General features: G+C 40.8%; 1 protein-coding gene across 5 annotated transcripts in view; it reads left to right on the top strand.

The window, feature by feature from the left end:
- The window catches only part of SYNE1 (spectrin repeat containing nuclear envelope protein 1), a 667,130-nt gene that overhangs the window by 541,880 nt on the left and 103,886 nt on the right, over positions 1 to 21,364 (top strand). For all 5 annotated transcript variants that reach the window (XM_077283091.1, XM_077283090.1, XM_077283089.1 and 2 more), the window contains 10 exons: positions 2,190 to 2,321; positions 2,442 to 2,638; positions 3,665 to 3,797; positions 5,183 to 5,365; positions 6,375 to 6,524; positions 7,130 to 7,306; positions 13,434 to 13,589; positions 14,965 to 15,120; positions 18,869 to 19,039; positions 20,859 to 20,992. In XM_077283091.1, coding sequence (XP_077139206.1) covers positions 2,190 to 2,321; positions 2,442 to 2,638; positions 3,665 to 3,797; positions 5,183 to 5,365; positions 6,375 to 6,524; positions 7,130 to 7,306; positions 13,434 to 13,589; positions 14,965 to 15,120; positions 18,869 to 19,039; positions 20,859 to 20,992 — 1,589 coding nt within the window. The remainder of the gene's footprint in view (positions 1 to 2,189; positions 2,322 to 2,441; positions 2,639 to 3,664; positions 3,798 to 5,182; positions 5,366 to 6,374; positions 6,525 to 7,129; positions 7,307 to 13,433; positions 13,590 to 14,964; positions 15,121 to 18,868; positions 19,040 to 20,858; positions 20,993 to 21,364) is intronic.

Genomic DNA, 21,364 nt, shown 5'->3' with positions numbered 1-21,364 from the left:
CATTGTGCTATTGTTGCTTACCGAAAGAAATAAAATGTCTGAAACAAAGAAATCTTTTATTAATTCTTCTGCCAGAGATGGAGATACTAAGTTGTTATTAAAGGGAATCTGTCACCCCAAAAATCGTATATGAGATAAGGCCACCGGCATCAGGGGCTTATCTAGAGCATTCTGTAATGCTGTAGATAAACCCCCGATGTAACCTGAAAGATGAGAAAACCGGTTATATTATACTCACCCAGTGGAGGTTCCGCTGCGGTCAGGTCCGATGGGTGTCGTAGTCTGGGTCCGACGCCACCTATCTTCATATGATGACGTCCTCTTCTTGTGTTCCTGCCGCGGCTCCGGCGCAGGCATACTTTGCCCTGTTGAGGGCAGAGCAAAGTACTGCAGTGTGCAGGCGCCAGGCCTCTCTGACCTTTCCCGACACCTGCGCACTGCAGTACTTTACTCTGCCCTCAACAGGGCAAAGTACGCCTACGCCGGAGCCGCGGCAGGAAGACAAGAAGAGGACGTCATCGTATGAAGGTAGGAAGCGCCGGACCCAGACCACGACGCCCATCCAACCGGACCGCAGCGGGACCGCCCCTGGGTGAGTATAATATCACCTGTTTTTCTTACCTTTCAGGTTACATCGGGACCTATCTATAGTATTACAGAATGCTGTAGATAAGCCCCTGATGCCGGTGGCCTTATCTCATATACGATTTTTGGGGTGACAGATTCCCTTTAAAGGGAATTTGTCCAAACGATTTTATGACTGAAACCATTATTATGGCTTTAAATGTCCTAGAACAATACTAAACATGATGCCTGCATTGTATTAATCCCATTCGCCAACACTGAGAAATCAAACTTTCATATCATAAGCAAATTAGAGTACAATGACACACCCTCACTGCAGTTCCAGACTAAGTGACATGCCCCCAGTTCACATCCAAGCTAATTTGCTTGTGCCTTTGAAGCTTGACTTCTCAGTATTGGCGCATCTGATTACTATGAAACAAGTTTAATTTTTACTGTTGTTCTAGGACTTTTATGACCATACAGTTAGTTAAATCCTCCTGACTGATTCTCCTTGACTTCAGGTTCAAATGTATTTAATTCCCTGCATCTGATTGTTCATTTATTTTTCTAAAAAACAGGTTTTAGACTGAACCTCCAATAGCGCCAACATCTTATGGCAGACTGAGTCCTTTTGTACTCCATTTGGCCTCTGTTCTGTTGGTGTCCCTCATTTTAGGTGAACCCAAAAGCATTGAAAACTATACTATTGTGTCGGCCTAAGAAAGATTGACACCCCTGGATTGGAGGCCAAAGTGATATATTAAATGGCTCTTTTGGTGGCCCTATTTGAATCACATTTTTGGGAATTTAGACGGAAACCACAATACAGTGCTCAGAATACTGTGCAAAAGTTGACTAGGACTAAGGCCGAAGATGCCAAAATCATATCAGAGTCAGACAAACTTGTTGTTAGGGAGGTTCTACTCAACAAGCCATTTTTTTCATCCCTTCAGACCAGAATGAGTGTGGATATCAAAGTCTCCATAGTGGCTCCTCTGTTAAATGTTCCTTCTCTGGTTTCTATTCACTGGCTAATTCTGGGCTCTTATCCCACTTCTCCTACATTCCAGCCATTTGTCCTCTATTCATCTGTTTACATTTTATCAATAAGAATGGTCTTTTTTTCACTCTAACTTTAATCAATTTGTAATTGCCAGTTGAACTTCCCTCCCTTCCTAATTTCCTTATTGGCTTAAGTTTTTCCCATGGGTGTTCCCTATGTAATTGACATCCATTTTGGGCCTTCAAAAAAAAATTTTTTTGTCATGTTTTGCACAATTGTTTTTTCACTTGAAAAAGATGCAGGTACGGTGATTAACTGCATTATTAATTATTATGAATAAAAAGCCTTTTCTTCATCATCTTTTCTGAAGAAAAGATTCACTCCAGCAGCGCAGCTCACCCACGTGTTTATCCGACTGGAATTAAACTCTCCATACTGTCATACACTGATACAATTAGTGCGTAGCATAAACCTCAGCACTACTGGACACAAATATTTTGCGTAGAGTATAAAGAATCAATTAGCAATTCATAGATTTTTATGTAGTATTTATTGTTTTATGCTATTATATTGTATCCCATATTCACAATTTACTAATTTATTCAATTGAAATCTGTAGACATGGATGATGCTGGAAGACAAGTATCTAGAACTGAGAAGACAATTGGAGTCAATTGAAAGTAACATGCCGGTTGTGGGTCTAGTGGAAGAATCTGAAGAAAGACTAACAGAAAGAATTGAACTGTATCAGGTGATTGCATAAAATATACTTATTGTTTTCTGATCAAAGCTAGATATAGCAGCTAGTTTTCCCTAAGTGTACAAAAATCAAATAATATATGTAATGCTTTTTCTTCCCAATTATCCACAGTGCTTTAGGTCAAGCTCAGCAGAGCACCAGCCAAAACTTTACCAGGTCTTGGAAGATGGAAAACGACTTTTGATGTCTGTAAACTGTCCAGAACTGGAAGGCTTGTTGAGTCAATTGGGTGAACAGTGGCTGAGTAACACCAGCAAAGTGTCCAAAGAACTGAACCGATTGGAGAGCATACTCAAGCATTGGACAAGGTACTAACAAATAAATAACCTTTTTAACTGAGCCAAGATGTTCTTAAATCTTGGTGTAAGGAATTGAACCTTGAAAACTTAAAGAATATGGACATCTCTTGGGGGCATTTTTGTTACTTAAGTGCATGTGTTTGGGTTACAAATAATTTTTGTGATTGAGATTTATTAAAAGTTTTGCACTGTTCGCCATATATATAAATACCGTATGTGTCGCTCTGTATCAGTACAGTATGCATTTAAATAAGAAAATTTATTTAGATCTTTAGGCAGAAAAAATTCTCCCATACTTAGAATTTCAGTGAGTGGCTCCCTTCTAAAGTTTATGTTCCCCATACTACTATTGGTTGTGAGTTTAAATCCCAGGAAAGATGCTTGAACAAAAAGAAATTGTTAATTATATATTAACGCATCTACTGAACACAGACAAGATGCGAAGGACGCTTCCCACAATGTCCTGATACAGAGGAGAATCTATGCAAGTAAACAACAGTGATCACAGCAGTATTGCTGAGTCCCTCTGCCCTAGAGGTCGCTGTCTAGCTACACATGCAGTATGTCTCCTACTGGTTACAAGCTCCACAAGAGAACTGATGCATTCTTAGTTAACTCATTCTACAGTCATCAAACAACAGGAAAAGAAAATGCCTGTAAACATCAACAGTGCAAAAGTTTAATTATTGCCAACATGTTTTTAGTGAAAAATATATACAATTGAGTAAAAAAAATAGTTCCCAAAGGTATACATATTCTTCAATTTTTAAAAGGCTTGTAAAGATGATTGTTAAATAATAAAAGCCTCGTCTCTTACATAATTGGATTGAAAAGGAAAAGGCAATTTAAAATATTGTCATTAATAAATTTAATTGACCCTCTAATAATATATCTATTGTATTAAGCATTGGTGCTTCAAGGCACAGCACCTCTTAGAGAATTGAATAGGGATCTGTGTGGGGCTCCCACATTTATAATTGCATAGATGCTTTGTGTTGAAAAAAAAGGCTTACTGAGATATGTTTCTTCTTTTAGATACAAAAATGAGTCTGCTGAGCTTCTTCATTGGTTGCGTTCTGCAATGGACAGGCTGGACTTTTGGACTGAGCAATCTGTCACTGTCCCTCAGGAACTGGAGACAGTGAGGGATCACCTGAATGCTTTCTTGGTATGTATGACAAATAACCTTCTTCTATACCTTACGTTTAGATGATGAGGATGGCACAATTCCTCCTTGTGGCTATGTGCACACGTTGCGGAATGGGGTGCACAATTTTCTGCACAAAATCCACATCTCCTGGTAGAAACCGCAGCTGCAGATTTGCCACGGATTTTATGCGGATTTTGTGCGGATTTTCTGCGGTTTTTACCACTGCTGATTTCTATAATGGAAGGGTACAGAAACGCTGCAGATCTGCACAAAAGAAGTGACATGCACTTCTTTTAAATCCGCAGCATTTTCGCGTGGATTTTTCCGCACCATCTGCACAGCTTTTTTTTTTCACATTGATTTACATTGTATTGTAAATCACAGTATAGATCTGCAGCGTTTCTGCGTGGAAAAATCCGCTGCGGATCCACACTAAATCCGCATCGTGTGCACATAGCCTACTACAAGACGTATATAATAGGGATGTTGCATCATACAATATATTATCATGCAGATTATCCTGTAATACTACCAATGCAATACAATATAATATGATGCCAAGGTATATATGTGGAATTTATCAATATACATCAGTGTGCACTATATGGACTTATGAGAAGCATTATAGAGTACCTTGGACACCGACTGCTGTGTGGAAGTTCCTGGAGATTGCACATCCGCCCCGACGCACGTTTCGGTCCTACTTTCATCTGGGAGCTATATAATATTATATACAGTTGGGTTATGTTTTTGAGTGAACCCTACATACACAGGACACAAATTGGAAAGTTACTGTGTTAAACCATTAAGTCCTGAGTTTTTTAAGTGACTTTTCTTTTTTGTCTCGTGATATTCATTGCAGTTTTTTGTACTAGATTATTCAAAATGGCACACGTGTTGATGGATTTTGCATAAAGTTAATTTATTTTATTTCTCTTTTACCTTTTTTGCATTTTTCTAAAGCAAAAAGTCACCCTACCCTTAAAAATGTTGCACGTTGCTCTTCAACTGACCAAAAATAAAATGAGACAGATTTTGTACTCAGCTAGGGTACTTAACATACAAATTTGGTGACATTTAAAAAATTTGCAAATACTGAATTAGGCTAAAACAATTGGAAAAGAAAAATCATTCCCATAATGTAAAATAACAAGAAAAAAAACAAGTGAAGTTAACTTAAAAAGGGGCAAAGTAGATAATGAACAAGGTGCAAATAAAAGATGCAAGGACAATGAAGAATCGGGACCAGTCTCCGGTTATCCCCGTTTTTACATTCTGAAACTAGGAATAGTGATTGATGCAGGAAAATGGTGCATTTATTTTTGAAGCTTTTCAGAAACAATTTAGCATAAGCATAGTTATGTCACATGAAAGTTGTGTTATTTGTCCTTCTTTTATTGCAGGAATTCTCTAAAGAAGTTGATGCCAAATCCTCATTAAAGTCATCTGTCTTAAGCACTGGAAACCAGTTGCTCCGGCTAAAAAAGGTGGATACAGCGTCACTGCGCTCAGAACTTGCACAAATAGATAACCAATGGACGGAGCTCCTCACGCACATCCCAGTAGTACAAGAGAAGCTTCATCAGGTAGGATGGAACGATTTTTGGGAAAATAGAGGTTTTTATTCTTAATACATAGGTGCTTGCATGTCCTGCAGCTGTTCTTTTATTCCAAGAATGGGTCACATGATGCCAAGAAGGTGTACTTTGGCATGATCATCCAGACCCAGTCCGTTAGTACTCTGATCTATGCTTCTGTGGGTACGTGACACAAGGACACATCCATGGATACAGTTTGTAATGTCTAAAGTCACTGAATGCATCGGCTTTCTTTCTGTGGACCAAATAAGAACCAGCATGGATCAAGCTATTGAAATGAATCTCTAGGATTTCTCCCAGTTATGGATAATTTGCATCAATTTATGAGTGGCAGTAATCTTTAAAGAATACTTGTCACCGAGTCAAATATGACCAGTTTTTGCTCTTTTGCTTCCCAGAGTATTCATTTTTTTGCTTTTTAAATACGCCATATGGTTCCAGAGATACGGACCTTTCTATTTAGTGCTAATGCTTATGGTCTGTACAATGGGCTGGTTTTAACAATTTGCACTAAATAAAAAAGATCCATATCTTTGGAGCCGTATGGCGGATTAAAAAAAAAAAAAAAAAAAAAGCATTATACTCCAGGAAAAGGCCTAAAATAAATGCTGTCCTCATTTTACCTCGTGATAGGACCTCTTTAAATCCTAATTTTCTTTATATTTTTATTAGTTAGTAGAGGTTCAGGATTTTGTTATTAAACGATAGCCATTTTAAACAAGCGGCGTTGCTGTATAGAGCATGGGGGAGCATCGAACAGCATGTGAGTCGAGCAGTGTATCTATTCTATAGTCTTTGCCCCTATGAAGAAAAAGAAGCCAACACCAAAAAAAATAAATGGTAAAAAAGTAAAAAGGATAATGCAAACACTAAAGATCTCACAGTACTCCTTAGTAATGTAGGATGTATGGCGGTATAATAGAAATGAGCGCGGTACTGTATTTCTCACCTACTGAATTACTGTGGAGGACGATTGCTTATAAGTTTTTGTTCTCAGCTCCAAATGGACAAACTCCCTTCACGACACGCCATCACCGAAGTTATGACTTGGATTTCGCTGATGGAAAACGTTATCAAGGAAGACGAGGAGAATATCCGGAACGTTGTGGGCTGTGAAGCCATTCAGGAGTATCTTTTGAAGTACAAGGTAATGACTGGGGAAAGATGTGCTGTCCAAAGTAAAAAGAGGACGTAACCCCATGGTGTAGCTGCAAATTGTAACGTGATCAGCTCTGCCTCATGTCTGTTCAGATTTGTTCCACTAAGCATGTTCACACCGACCATTCACAGATAAAACCTAAGACGGAAACAAAATGAATGTATGCCCTGCTGTAAGTAAGTAATGGCCATAGTGCATATAAATGACACAGGGTAGTTAGTAAACACCGAGGTAAAAACTCACCAAACACTCACATGTGCACGTGGCCTAAGGGCTTATTCAAGTTGCACGTACGTGCTGTATCCTTCTTTTTTTCACAGATACGACACATACCCATTATACTCTATGGTGCTATTCATATGTCTGCATTTTTATATATACTGTGTGTACGTGCAAAATACAGAGACAAGTCCATTTTGTTCCGGCTGCATGGATGACAAGGGCCAATACAAGTCTATGGGTCCGTGAAAAACACGTACAGCACGTGGGTGGCATCAGGGATTCGACCATGGCCAAACATAATTTACCACTTTCTATTTGACTTGTTTCAGGCATCTTTTTGTATCTCTTGACAAGTATTTATTTTCTTTCAGGGATTCAAGATCGACATAAACTGCAAGCAGCTGACGGTGGATTTTGTGAACCAGTCTGTGCTTCAGATTAGCAGCCAGGATGTGGAAAGTAAAAGAAGTGACAAAACGGATTTTGCTGAAAAGCTGGGAACTATGAACCGCAGGTGGCAGATCCTGCAAGGTTTAATAACAGAAAAGGTAATTACTTCACACAGGTTCTCCACTAATGTTAACCTAGTGCAACTGGGAAATTATAGAAATGAAAGACTAATGCCCTACAGGTAAGCCAACAGGCCCTGCATTTGTGAGCGTGACTGCTGAGCTCCTGCTCCACGCACAGCGCAATGTTGCTCACGGGGTAACACACATAGCAATGCTGCAGCAGATAAAAAGTCGGATTGCACTCTGACCAATGTTAATCTATGAGTCACCTGTGCTTTTTTCTAAGCTTAGATCAGGATGAGAAAAAAATTGCAGCATGCTGCGATTGTCCTCATATCTCAGAACAGACTCACCAAGGCAAGTCAATGGGTATGATAAAAAAAATCGCACGGCACTCAGCCCATTTCATTGCCGTCTAATTTTTACACACCCATGTCCTTGAAGACTCAACATTTCATCAGCCGCGTACAGTTAAATCACAGTGTGACCCAACAGCATAGAATAGATAAAATACATATATACACATAGAATAGATAGATATAAACATATCAGTCACATATATAATTAGTACAGTGCTTATGTAGCTTACTTTACATGTATTTTTTTTTACTAAATAAATTATTTTGTGATAAAAATGGTGTGGGATCCCCGTACAGTTTATTAACCAACAAAGGGAAAGCGGACAGCTGGGGGCTGATGTTTACAGCTTGGGAAGGAGGTAATACCCTAGAGCTTCCCAGGCTATTAATATTAACTCACCACTGTACTTAGCCTTTTCTGGTAAAAAAAAATGAAGTAGGGTCCCCCTATAATTAATAACCAGCAAAGGCTAGGCACACAGCTGTGGGCTGATATTTATAGCCTAGGAAGGGGGCATGAATATTGGCCCCCTCTCAGACTAAAAACATCAGCTCTCAGCCACCCCAGAAATGGCGCATCCATACGATGTACCAAATCTGGCACTTAGCCTTGCACTTCCTACTTGCCGTGGTGCGATGTCAAGTGTGGTGATAGTATTGGGGTTGATGTCAGCTTTGTATTGACAGCTGACATCAAGCCCAGGAGTTAGTAATGGAGAGGCTCCTATAAGACGACCCCATTACTAACCCCATAGTCAAATTGTAAAAAGTAACACCCAGAATAAAGTACTTTATTTGAAATACTGACACAGACTTCTTTAATTAATCTAAATTTACCAAAAACATGTATACTCATCACAAATCCCAATCCATTGAAGCCAATGTCCCCTGTAAAAGAATTAAAATAATAAATAACCATATTCCTCACCTGTCAGACGAAAAGATAATAATCCAATTATCCCGCGACGTGTCTAGCTCTGCTACATCTAGATGGTAAGCTGAATTGTTGCATGATGCAACTATACAGCCTGCCACCCAGCAGAGACACTGAGCTGCATGTGCTCACTCAGCACAGTGACTCACAGTGACGAGGTAAAGTTGAGCGGGTTTCATATCCAATGAACTCCTTTCACCTCACTGATGTCACCATGAGCTAATAAACTCAGTTCAACTCAATGATGTCATTGTGAGCACCGTTAGAAATTTTCCCACGGTGCTCATGCTGACGTAATAGAGGTGAAAGGAGTTAATTGGCTCTGAACTGCGATGACCTTTCTGTCCTCACCCTGAGTGTGCATGTACAGTAAAATACACATGCAAAGAACTGATTATATATCTCCCTCACATCTATCTATCGATCGATTAATCGATCTATTTGTCTATCGATCTATCTGTATATCAATCTAATCTCCCTTCCAGTATATATAGCTTGAAGAATATTTCCTTGGAAAACGATGTGTAAATGACATAGAGAACTGATATACAGTGGGGCAAAAAAGTATTTAGTCAGTCAGCAATAGTGCAAGTTCCACCACTTAAAAAGATGAGAGGCGTCTGTAATTTACATCATAGGTAGACCTCAACTATGGGAGACAAACTGAGAAAAAAAAATCCAGAAAATCACATTGTCAGTTTTTGTATCATTTTATTTGCATATTATGGTGGAAAATAAGTATTTGGTCAGAAACAAACAATCAAGATTTCTGGCTCTCACAGACCTGTAACTTCTTCTTTAAGAGTCTCCTCTTTCCTCCACTCATTACCTGTAGTAATGGCACCTGTTTAAACTTGTTATCAGTATAAAAAGACACCTGTGCACACCCTCAAACAGTCTGACTCCAAACTCCACTATGGTGAAGACCAAAGAGCTGTCAAAGGACACCAGAAACAAAATTGTAGCCCTGCACCAGGCTGGGAAGACTGAATCTGCAATAGCCAACCAGCTTGGAGTGAAGAAATCAACAGTGGGAGCAATAATTAGAAAATGGAAGACATTCAAGACCACTGATAATCTCCCTCAATCTGGGGCTCCACGCAAAATCCCACCCTGTGGGGTCAGAATGATCACAAGAACGGTGAGCAAAAATCCCAGAACCACGCGGGGGGACCTAGTGAATGAACTGCAGAGAGCTGGGACCAATGTAACAAGGCCTACCATAAGTAACACACTACGCCACCATGGACTCAGATCCTGCAGTGCCAGACGTGTCCCACTGCTTAAGCCAGTACATGTCCGGGCCCGTCTGAAGTTTGCTAGAGAGCATTTGGATGATCCAGAGGAGTTTTGGGAGAATGTCCTATGGTCTGATGAAACCAAACTGGAACTGTTTGGTAGAAACATAACTTGTCGTGTTTGGAGGAAAAAGAATACTGAGTTGCATTCATCAAACACCATACCTACTGTAAAGCATGGTGGTGGCTTTTTTCTAAGCTTAGATCAGGATGAGAAAAAAATTGCAGCATGCTGCGATTGTCCTCATATCTCAGAACAGACTCACCAAGGCAAGTCAATGGGTATGATAAAAAAAATCGCACGGCACTCAGCCCATTTCATTGTCGTCTAATTTTTACACACCCAAGTCCTTGAAGACTCAACATTTCATCAGCCGCGTACAGTTAAATCACAGTGTGACCCAACAGCATAGAATAGATAAAATACATATATACACATAGAATAGATAGATATAAACATATCAGTCACATATATAATTAGTACAGTGCTTATGTAGCTTACTTTACATGTATTTTTTTTTACTAAATAAATTATTTTGTGATAAAAATGGTGTGGGATCCCCCTACAGTTTATTAACCAACAAAGGGAAAGCGGACAGCTGGGGGCTGATGTTTACAGCTTGGGAAGGAGGTAATACCCTAGAGCGTCCCAGGCTATTAATATTAAATCAACACTGTACTTAGCCTTTTCTGGTAAAAAAAAATGAAGTAGGGTCCCCCTATAATTAATAACCAGCAAAGGCTAGGCACACAGCTGTGGGCTGATATTTATAGCCTAGGAAGGGGGCATGAATATTGGCCCTCTCTCAGACTAAAAACATCAGCTCTCAGCCACCCCAGAAATGGCGCATCCATACGATGTACCAAATCTGGCACTTAGCCTTGCACTTCCTACTTGCCGTGGTGCGATTTCAAGTGTGGTGATAGTATTGGGGTTGATGTCAGCTTTGTATTGACAGCTGACATCAAGCCCAGGAGTTAGTAATGGAGAGGCTCCTATAAGACGACCCCATTACTAACCCCATAGTCAAATTGTAAAAAGTAACACCCAGAATAAAGTACTTTATTTGAAATACTGACACAGACTTCTTTAATGAATCTAAATTTACCAAAAACATGTATACTCATCACAAATCCCAATCCATTGAAGCCAATGTCCCCTGTAAAAGAATTAAAATAATAAATAACCATATTCCTCACCTGTCAGACGAAAAGATAATAATCCAATTATCCCGCGACGTGTCTAGCTCTGCTACATCTAGATGGTAGGCTGAATTGTTGCATGATGCAACTATACAGCCTGCCACCCAGCAGAGACACTGAGCTGCATGTGCTCACTCAGCACAGTGACTCACAGTGACGAGGTAAAGTTGAGCGGGTTTCATATCCAATGAACTCCTTTCACCTCACTGATGTCACCATGAGCTAATAAACTCAGTTCAACTCAATGATGTCATTGTGAGCACCATTAGAAATTTTCCCACGGTGCTCATGCTGACGTAATAGAGGTGAAAGGAGTTAATTGGCTCTGAACTGCGATGACCTTTCTGTCCTCACCCTGAGTGTGCATGTACAGTAAAATACACATGCAAAGAACTGATTATATATCTCCCTCACATCTATCTATCGATCGATTAATCGATCTATTTGTCTATCGATCTATCTGTATATCAATTTAATCTCCCTTCCTGTATATATAGCTTGAAAAATATTTCCTTGGAAAACGATGTGTAAATGACATAGAGAACTGATATACAGTGGGGCAAAAAAGTATTTAGTCAGTCAGCAATAGTGCAAGTTCCACCACTTAAAAAGATGAGAGGCGTCTGTAATTTACATCATAGGTAGACCTCAACTATGGGAGACAAACTGAGAAAAAAAAATCCAGAAAATCACATTGTCAGTTTTTTTATCATTTTATTTGCATATTATGGTGGAAAATATGTATTTGGTCAGAAACAAACAATCAAGATTTCTGGCTCTCACAGACCTGTAACTTCTTCTTTAAGAGTCTCCTCTTTCCTCCACTCATTACCTGTAGTAATGGCACCTGTTTAAACTTGTTATCAGTATAAAAAGACACCTGTGCACACCCTCAAACAGTCTGACTCCAAACTCCACTATGGTGAAGACCAAAGAGCTGTCAGAGGACACCAGAAACAAAATTGTAGCCCTGCACCAGGCTGGGAAGACTGAATCTGCAATAGCCAACCAGCTTGGAGTGAAGAAATCAACAGTGGGAGCAATAATTAGAAAATGGAAGACATTCAAGACCACTGATAATCTCCCTCGATCTGGGGCTCCACGCAAAATCCCACCCTGTGGGGTCAGAATGATCACAAGAACGGTGAGCACAAATCCCAGAACCACGCGGGGGGACCTAGTGAATGAACTGCAGAGAGCTGGGACCTATGTAACAAGGCCTACCATAAGTAACACACTACGCCACCATGGACTCAGATCCTGCAGTGCCAGACGTGTCCCACTGCTTAAGCCAGTACATGTCCGGGCCCGTCTGAAGTTTGCTAGAGAGCATTTGGATGATCCAGAGGAGTTTTGGGAGAATGTCCTATGGTCTGATGAAACCAAACTAGAACTGTTTGGTAGAAACATAACTTGTCGTGTTTGGAGGAAAAAGAATACTGAGTTGCATCCATCAAACACCATACCTACTGTAAAGCATGGTGGTGGAAACATCATGCTTTGGGGCTGTTTCTCTGCAAAAGGGCCAGGACGACTGATCCGGGTACATGAAAGAATGAATGGGGCCATGTATCGTGAGATTTTGAGTGCAAACCTCCTTCCATCAGCAAGGGCATTGAAGATGAAACGTGGCTGGGTCTTTCAACATGACAATGATCCAAAGCACACCGCCAGGGCAACGAAGGAGTGGCTTCGTAAGAAGCATTTCAAGGTTCTGGAGTGGCCTAGCCAGTCTCCAGATCTCAACCCTATAGAAAACCTTTGGAGGGAGTTGAAAGTCCGTGTTGCCAAGCGAAAAGCCAAAAACATCACTGCTCTAGAGGAGATCTGCATGGAGGAATGGGCCAACATACCAACAACAGTGTGTGGCAACCTTGTGAAGACTTACAGAAAACGTTTGACCTCTGTCATTGCCAACAAAGGATGTATTACAAAGTATTGAGATGAAATTTTGTTTCTGACCAAATACTTATTTTCCACCATAATATGCAAATAAAATGATAAAAAAAAACAGACAATGTGATTTTCTGGATTTTTTTTTTCTCAGTTTGTCTCCCATAGTTGAGGTCTACCTATGATGTAAATTACAGACGCCTCTCATCTTTTTAAGTGGTGGAACTTGCACTATTGCTGACTGACTAAATACTTTTTTGCCCCACTGTATGTAACAGCTCATGTTAAAATCGCATTTCAATCAGATCACATTCGCATGTAAATCACATGTCATTCGGATGCTAGGCACTTGCACGACTCTCCCCCGACTTTTCTGGACCGATAATGGACCGTTTCTTTTATGGTGATGAATATGAGCCCTGCACATAGTAATGGCTGTGCCTTGTATCTTTACTTGTAACCTTTTATTTTAATAGATCCAGATGCTGGAGCGGTTATTAGAGTCATGGACAGAATACAAAAACAATATGCAGAGTCTGAAATCCTGGTATGAGAAGCAAGAAAAGAGGTTACAGAAGCAGAAAAGCATTGGCGATCAGGCGTCAGTCCAGACCAGCCTAAAGGAGTGTCAGGTAACACTGAAATTCTGGAGTGTCTAGTCATTAACTCCCCCCTGTGTGAGTATATGCAGAACAGTGAGACAGAAGGAAAAACGGAACATGGTATGATAACAGTTTAGAAGGAGGCGCGTTCTATTGTAAATACATAGATTATAGATTCATTTTATGTCCTCTTGTAATCAGGGATGATGTGTTTTTTTATGTACAAACCAAACATTTTCAGTACTGGCCAGAAGATGTCTCCACAGAACAGATATATGTCGGTAGATTGCTATTAGGTACACACTGATTTGTTCAAAGTGCACTGACTTCCATTGCAAGGTCATAACATGAGCAAACATTGAGCAGTACATAACATAGTTGTAGAACAAAAAAAGTGGAGAAATCTTGGTAAGATCCAACATAAAATACATGATATTTTGGCAATTTTCCTCCTAATAACACTTGACGTTCACACATAGAAGTTGCCTACAGTACACCCCCACCTGTACAAAATACATACAAATGTGGACACATATTCAGTAAGTGAAAACCACGGCGCAGTGCTGAATGTGTTGCAGAAAGAACGCCTGTGTCTGTACATGAGGAATGACACTTTTAGCACCATTACATGACCGATATCCTCAAGGTTCACCAGTTTTCTTTCAGAATTTTCAGTTGTCTCTGAGCAAGTGGATGGAGACTAGCTGCTTTGTTGCTACCATACATAGTGCAAACAGACATTGGGATTTCTGTTAATCATTTTCTCTAAAAGGCATATTCAGAAGTAGCTGCAGACTGGATGACATTTTACATTAGTAGTGAACACTTACCGTACTAGCACAAAACACTAGAAGCGTGGTTTGCCTGTCTTTGCCTCCACTTGTTTTCTCACTGTGTGTTTTGAAAGGACTATTTAAAGGGAATCTGTCATCAGGTTTTTGCTATCTCATCTGAGAGCAGTATAATATAAGAAAGAGGCTCTGATTCCAGTGATGTTTCACTTAGTTTACTGGGTGCAATCAGAGTTTTTAGATAGGGCAGAGCTCAGAAAGCTGCCCCCACCCACCACAGCTTTCTGTGTACATTGTCTATTGACAGTGAGCTGTTAATCAGTGCTGGGGGAAGAGTAGGTCTCACATGGGCACCTATTCCAGAAATGATAGTCTCCTGCTGATAAAACACTCATTGTATTGAAACAATAACAAACAGCCTAATAAATGACACATTGCTGAAATCAGTGTCTCAGCTCCTACTTCATGCTACCCTCAGATTACATAGCAAAAAGCTGATGACAGTTTCCCTTTAAGCTTTTCTTCTTTTCTTGAAAAGATCATATTCCAGGCAATATTGTAAGATGCGTAACATGCTTATAAATGTTTTATGTTTTCTTTTCTGTCCATTGCAGGAGCTTGAAGAAGTCGTTAAGGCCAAAGAGAAAGATTTAGAGAAGATTGGACAAAGTGGAATATCCTTAATACAGAATAAAAAAGAGAAAGCTACTGCTGTAGTTATGGACGCTCTGAGTGAATTAAACCAATCTTGGGCACATTTGGACTGTAAGGTCGGTGTCGATTCTCAAGCATGTAAATATTCATAGGCTGTGCGCCACGTAGAATGTGGGAGCCATGACTAATTCATTGAGCAAAGTGCTGTGGCTTGTGCACCATAGGCATTCGTCTAACTGTTTAAGAAGCCCTACAAAAAGGTTTTTATATTAATCTGTGTGTATCTGCATTTAGTGTAGTGTGTGTGTTAATATACTCCCCTACCGCCGCTCTCTCCGGTGTCCAGCGCCGTTCTACTCCTCATCTCAGTGATGTCACCGCTCTGCATGCTCTCCGGGTCACACTGCGTTCTGCCTGACCTGGAAGTGGCTTTTATAATGTAAATCTATGGAGAACGAGCGTGAGACTTACATTGTAAAAGAAACTTCCAGCTCACACATAGAGCATATTATGAGCCGATAGTCTGAGAAGCAGTGATGTCACCGAGAAGAAGAGCAGATCGCACTGGATCCTGGAGCAGACAGCGATAGAGTATATTAATACACTGACACTACCCTATATACATAGATTTATTAAAAAAAATAGTGTTTATTGGCGAGCTTCTTTAAAGAGCATACCTAGGAATTTAAAAATAAAGGCATGTAGTTGCTAACAGAGGCGACTACCTGTCTGGTGTACCTGGCGCACCTTCCAGAGACTAAGCTGCTCTCTGTCAACAGAGCAGCAGCTTCTCTTCCCGTTGACAGGGCGAGAATACTGGAGTCATGCTGATTGCCTTCGCCAGTTAGGTAGCAGAGAGCCAGCTGTCAATCAGCATGACACCAGTAGTCCTGCCCTGTCAACAGCAAGACAAACTGCCACTTTGTTAACGTGACATCAGCAGAAGTCTGCGACCGCTCTGTGCTGGCAGAGAACGGCGCCTGGCACAACAGACAGGTAGGTAGCAACTTTCTGCCTGTTAGTGCTTCGGCATATTTTTTTTTTAAGTCCCTGAAATCCCCTTTAAGTAATGGAAGAGACTTTCTATTTTAGTGCTCAAACTCATTTGAGCAAAAACGAATGGGATTGCACACTGACCAATGTGAATCTATGAGTCCCTGCTTATCTGCTATATTTTTTCTCAGCTCAGATCGAGATGAGAAAAAAAATTGCAGCATGCTGCGATTGTCCTCGTATGTCGGACGAGACTCACCAATGCAAGTCAGTGGATGTGATAAAAAAACCGCACGGCACTCGAACCATTCAAGTGCTGTCTGATTTTTACACATGTCCTTGAAAACTCGACATTTCATGAGCCGCATATAGGATATAGATAGAATAGATACATACACCTAGAATAGATAGATATAAAGATGTCAGTCTTGTATATATATTTATTACAGTGCGTGTGTAGCATACTGTACATGTATTTTATCTCTAAATAAATTATTTCCTGAAAAACTAGCGTGGGGTCCCCCAAAATTTTATTAACCGGCAGAGGGAAAGAGGACAGCTGGGGGCAGGTTTTTATAGCCTGGGAAGGTGGTAATACCCATGGAACTTCCCAGGCTATTAATATCATATCACAGCTTTATAGTTAGCCTTTACTGGCTATTAAAATGGGGAACCCTCCAAAAAAATGACTTGGGGGCCCACTATAATTAATAAACAGCAAAGGCTAGGCAGGCAGCTGTGGGCTGATATTAAGAGGCTAGGAAGGGGCCATGGATATTGGCCCCTTCCCAGACTAAAAACATCAGGTCTCAGCCACCCCAGAAATGGCTCATCCATAAGATGCGCTAAATCTGGTACTTAGCCTTGCTCTTCCCACTTGCCCTGGTTCGGTGGCAAGTGAGGTGATAGTATTGGGGTTGATTTAGGGGGTGACATTAAGCTCAGGGGATAGTAATGTAGAGGTATATATAAGATGCCCCCATTACTAACCCCATAGTCAAATTATAAAAAAAATAACACCCAGAATAAAGTTCTTTATTTGAACAAATGACACAGAATCCTTTATTGACTTTAAATTAACCAAAAACACTTTATTAGTTTGAAACCATCTCTACCACCTATAACTTTGGTTAGAGGCCACACAATCCCTTTAAAGGGAATCTTGCTGTTGCTACCTAATCTGAGAGCAGCATATTGTAGAGACAGAGATGCTGATTCCAGCAATATGTCAATTGCTGGGCTGCTTGCTGTAGTTTATTCTGTTTTATCAGCAGGAGATTATAATTAGAAGACTAGTAAACCTGCTGCCTTGTAGTCCTCATTATTCATGATCTCTGTTAAACCTCGCCCTCACCACTGCTTTCTGCCTATGCACAGTGTACACTGCTGCCAATCAGTAGTCTGGGTAGGGTTATACAGAGCTCAGCATTTAGAGAACTGCTAGAGCTACAGTAGTTAAAATAGTGATTTTATAAGTGACAGGATACAGCCCAGTAAGTCACACATCTGTCCCCACATCACGCTGCTCTCAGATGGGATAGCAAAAACCCGGTGACTGGTGATTCCATTTGACTGTGTGTAATTGTAAATGCAGCTCTGGACTATAATAGTGGGCAGGAAACCCATATATAACTTGCAAGAGGTCTTACATTTGTGATTATTTTTTATCTATTTTTGGGGGGGATTTCTGAGTATGGAAGGACATTTGGACCTTTCTGTTAGACCCAATCTCTCCACTGCCTTAGCTGCTTTGTAAGGAGTTGTTTCACAATACCTGCAGTCTTGAACTTCTTGGCTGTAGATCACAGACGTTTCTGGGTGATTCCTGTGCCATGAACTTACATTGCTCCCTAAACGAATAAATTAATAGTGTGTTTAATGCAAAGCTATAACAAAAAAAGCTTTCATCCTGATTCATTATTAGAAATAGCAATTCCTACTTGTAAATCAACACAACAGGTGATGGATAATCCTCAAGGACTTTATGAGTCCAGCTAAAGAGAGCTCTCATCAGGCTGGAGCTGGCCATACACATTTGGCTGCCAGCTATCTCTCCTGACCCCCTGTACAGGAACACCCGGCCTACTGTCTTTATGAGAGAGAATTATGCTCTACAAAAGGATCGACAATTGAATTCCAACCCCCTGATCCTTGTGTCCCCCAACATAATCTGTCAGGAGACAGTCGGAAGGCTTTCCATACACATTGGAGAGTCGACCAATCTCCTGAAAATCGCAGTGTTCAGCAGACTTTCTCTAATGTGTACGAGGCCTTAAGTGTGTTCATTAAGTTGCCTATCTCAGATGCCATAAACTGGGGCCAAAGTTATAACCTGAAAATGACCTGTAAGTAAGATTTCCCAGAGGAATCCCCCACCAAAGCCTACAAACTCTATGCAGAAAAGTCATATCCTGTACATCCAGATTTTATTCTGCTATTATTTTTGTAATAGTGTGTTAAAAATATTGTAGTTATTGTTTTCTATTCCTCAGGTTTTTCCTGTACTGAATCAAAGAATTCTCGGCGAAAATATTATAAATGCTGCCCATTGTAGTGATAAGTGCTCCCTCTAGCTGTCCTCTCCATATGGTCTTTGTTGTCTCCTTTGTTCCTCTTGGATTTACTTTCAAGTCACAATTATAAGACAGATTGTTGCTTTACAAGTACAATGTGCTTTTTGGTCCAGTCAGTTCTCCTTTGTGGACTCAACAGCAGAGTAAATAACCAAGAACAGGGGGACTAAAGGTACCAAAGCTGACTGCTACCAAAAACTGAAATCTTTTGTTCTTCCTTTCACCTGAAGCCATGGACAAAGAAAGGAAAAAGCAGACGAAAGTCACGTTTGTTTTATGTCTCTATTGTTTTTCTTAGGTGTGTCAGCTGAAGACTTTGTTACAGTCGGTACTTGATCACTGGAGCATTTACAAGAAGGTTTATGAAGAGCTAAACAGCTATTTGATGGAAGCCAGGTATTCCCTGTCCCGCTTCCGGCTCTTGACAGGATCCATGGAAGCTGTGAAGGTTCAAGTAGACAACCTGCAGGTGAGATACCATCAGAATATACTTTCTATAGAATTATTATTGGTGGCACGTTCTTTAAGAGCTATCATAAAAAATTCATTAAGGCTCTACTTGCATTGAGACAGGTATAATGCTTTGTAAAATGTATGGCATGTGCACTCATTGAGTAGTTACAGAAGATTTTTCTGGAGCAAAAAACAGGGTGTTGGCAGTAATTACGATGCATAAAAAAATGTAATGCATTTTTTTACTTGCTTTTTTTCTCCTTATGGAGAGTGACGTGCCAGGGTAAGAAGGCTTATAAGCCATGCAATGCTGCTTTGGGAACTTGCCTCATCAGAGAAGAAGAGGACTAGTACTCTAGAAATAGCAATCTAAGGCTGGAGTCACACCAGCGTATCACATCCGATACGATATGCTAATGACCCTTGGCTCCTGCTCTGCTGCGAGCGGGAGCCAAGTGTCATGCTACTGTTCTCCTATCCCCTCACACAGAGAGGATCGTAGCACAACTGCGGGGGAGATGGAGATATTAATTTCTCCTCTGCTGCCGGTGGCGGTGTATATCTCACCGCACTCGGATGATATCCTAGTCCTGTGCCTTGTGTCATTTGCGCCCATTGACTTATATGGGTGCGAGTGAGCTGAGTCTTGCTGCCAATCGCAGCATGCTGCCATTGTTCTCGCATGCCGATTCGGCATGAGAAAATGATCACAGATCTGACCTGGCCCATAGAGTAACACTGGGCCGAGTGCTGTGTGATGTTTTATCATAAAGCCCTCGTCCGGGATGTACAGTAGTGTGACTCCGGCCTAAAAGTCAATATTGCCACATTAACAAGCCTTGCTACATGACTTACAACAGGTGTGCACAGCATTTTTTGGTCCAAGAACTGCATTGCCATACTGAACCAATCCCAAGGGTCGCCAAAAGTTTAAAGGCGTAGTTATATGAATACATCACCAGAACCACCATCAGTACGTTAATACATCACTAGAACCAAGTTTTCAGGATTTGAGAAGGATTTGGAGAGATTCTGCTGCACAAAATAAGTGTGAACATATACTAACTTAGGCTGCCGTCACACTGTCAGTATTTGGTCAGTATTTTACATCAGTATTTGTAAGCCAAAACCAGGAGTGGGTGATAAATGCAGAAGTGGTGCATATGTTTCTGTTATACTTTTCCTCTAATTGTTCCACTCCTGGTTTTGACTTACAAACACTGATGTAAAATACTGACCAAATACTGCTAGTGTGACGGCAGCCTTACACTGCGTTTTTGGAGCAGAAACTGAGCAGAAACTCACAAAATCCTCATCTACTCTATAAATCTGCAAATATAGGTTTAATCTGCAAGTTGATTGCATTAGAATGTTGTATGGCCGCCGCACTGTAATCAAGTCTATCGGGAGAAAATGAATTTGATTCCTCCTGGGAGATGCTTGCTTTCAGTCAGAAGTGCGGTGGGGCGGCTTCAGTGGCTGTTTAGTACACCCTAAGCACGCCCTGCACTTTGACAGCTTGCTCTGCTCAGATGCTCTGCACCGCGAGATGTCAATCACAGTGCCAGGACATGCTTCCACTATAGTGAGCGGTGATTATTGCAAAGTTGGGAAGAATAATGTTAATTTTCTCCCTGTAGCCGGGTTTTAAGTAAGGCAACTGGGCACTGCCGATTAACCCTATATCTGATAGTGTTTGGAGACATGACAGAATCCCTTTAAAATTCAGTTTCCGTCCATTTTTTTTGCTCTGCTTCTGGCCAAACCTTGTTTTATAAAGAGCTAAGCATGATTGCATTCGTCACCTGATCCGAGTTCATTTCATGCGTCCCCAGAGTCTACAGGAAGAGCTGGAGAAGCACGAGGCCGTTCTAAACAAGTTTGGTTCTGTAACCAACAAGCTCCTGAATGAATGTAATTCTTCTGTGGGAGAAACCCTGAAGAGCACTTTAAAAGAGGTCACCGCAAGGTAAAAGCAGGATCTATTCTAGGAACAGTATTATTTTTCCGTCCAAGCACTCCAGCTACTTGTTCCAAACATTACTGACAGTCTGCATCAATGTTTAAGACCCTCTTCAGATACAAGAATCCGGTGGGCCATTTCTCCTAAGACAGTTATATGCTGACTCCTCCGGCTCTTCTGTTCTGTATAGACATGTTAGATGGCCGACATGCTCAGTCGCGTGGCTCCAACTCAGATGGTGCAGATGGTCAATAACTGCGTTGTACTTGTAATAACACAGATTTTAGAGTAAATGATGAGTAGCGGTATGTTCATACATTGGCCAATGTATCTGCATGCACATTACCCTAGTGTCATTCATTTACTATTCACATTCTG

The sequence above is a fragment of the Ranitomeya variabilis genome, chromosome 2 (genome assembly GCF_051348905.1).
Source record: "Ranitomeya variabilis isolate aRanVar5 chromosome 2, aRanVar5.hap1, whole genome shotgun sequence".
Taxonomy (NCBI): domain Eukaryota; kingdom Metazoa; phylum Chordata; class Amphibia; order Anura; family Dendrobatidae; genus Ranitomeya; species Ranitomeya variabilis.
Note: the sequence above shows the minus strand (reverse complement) of the source record. Positions and strands in the feature narration are given on the sequence as shown.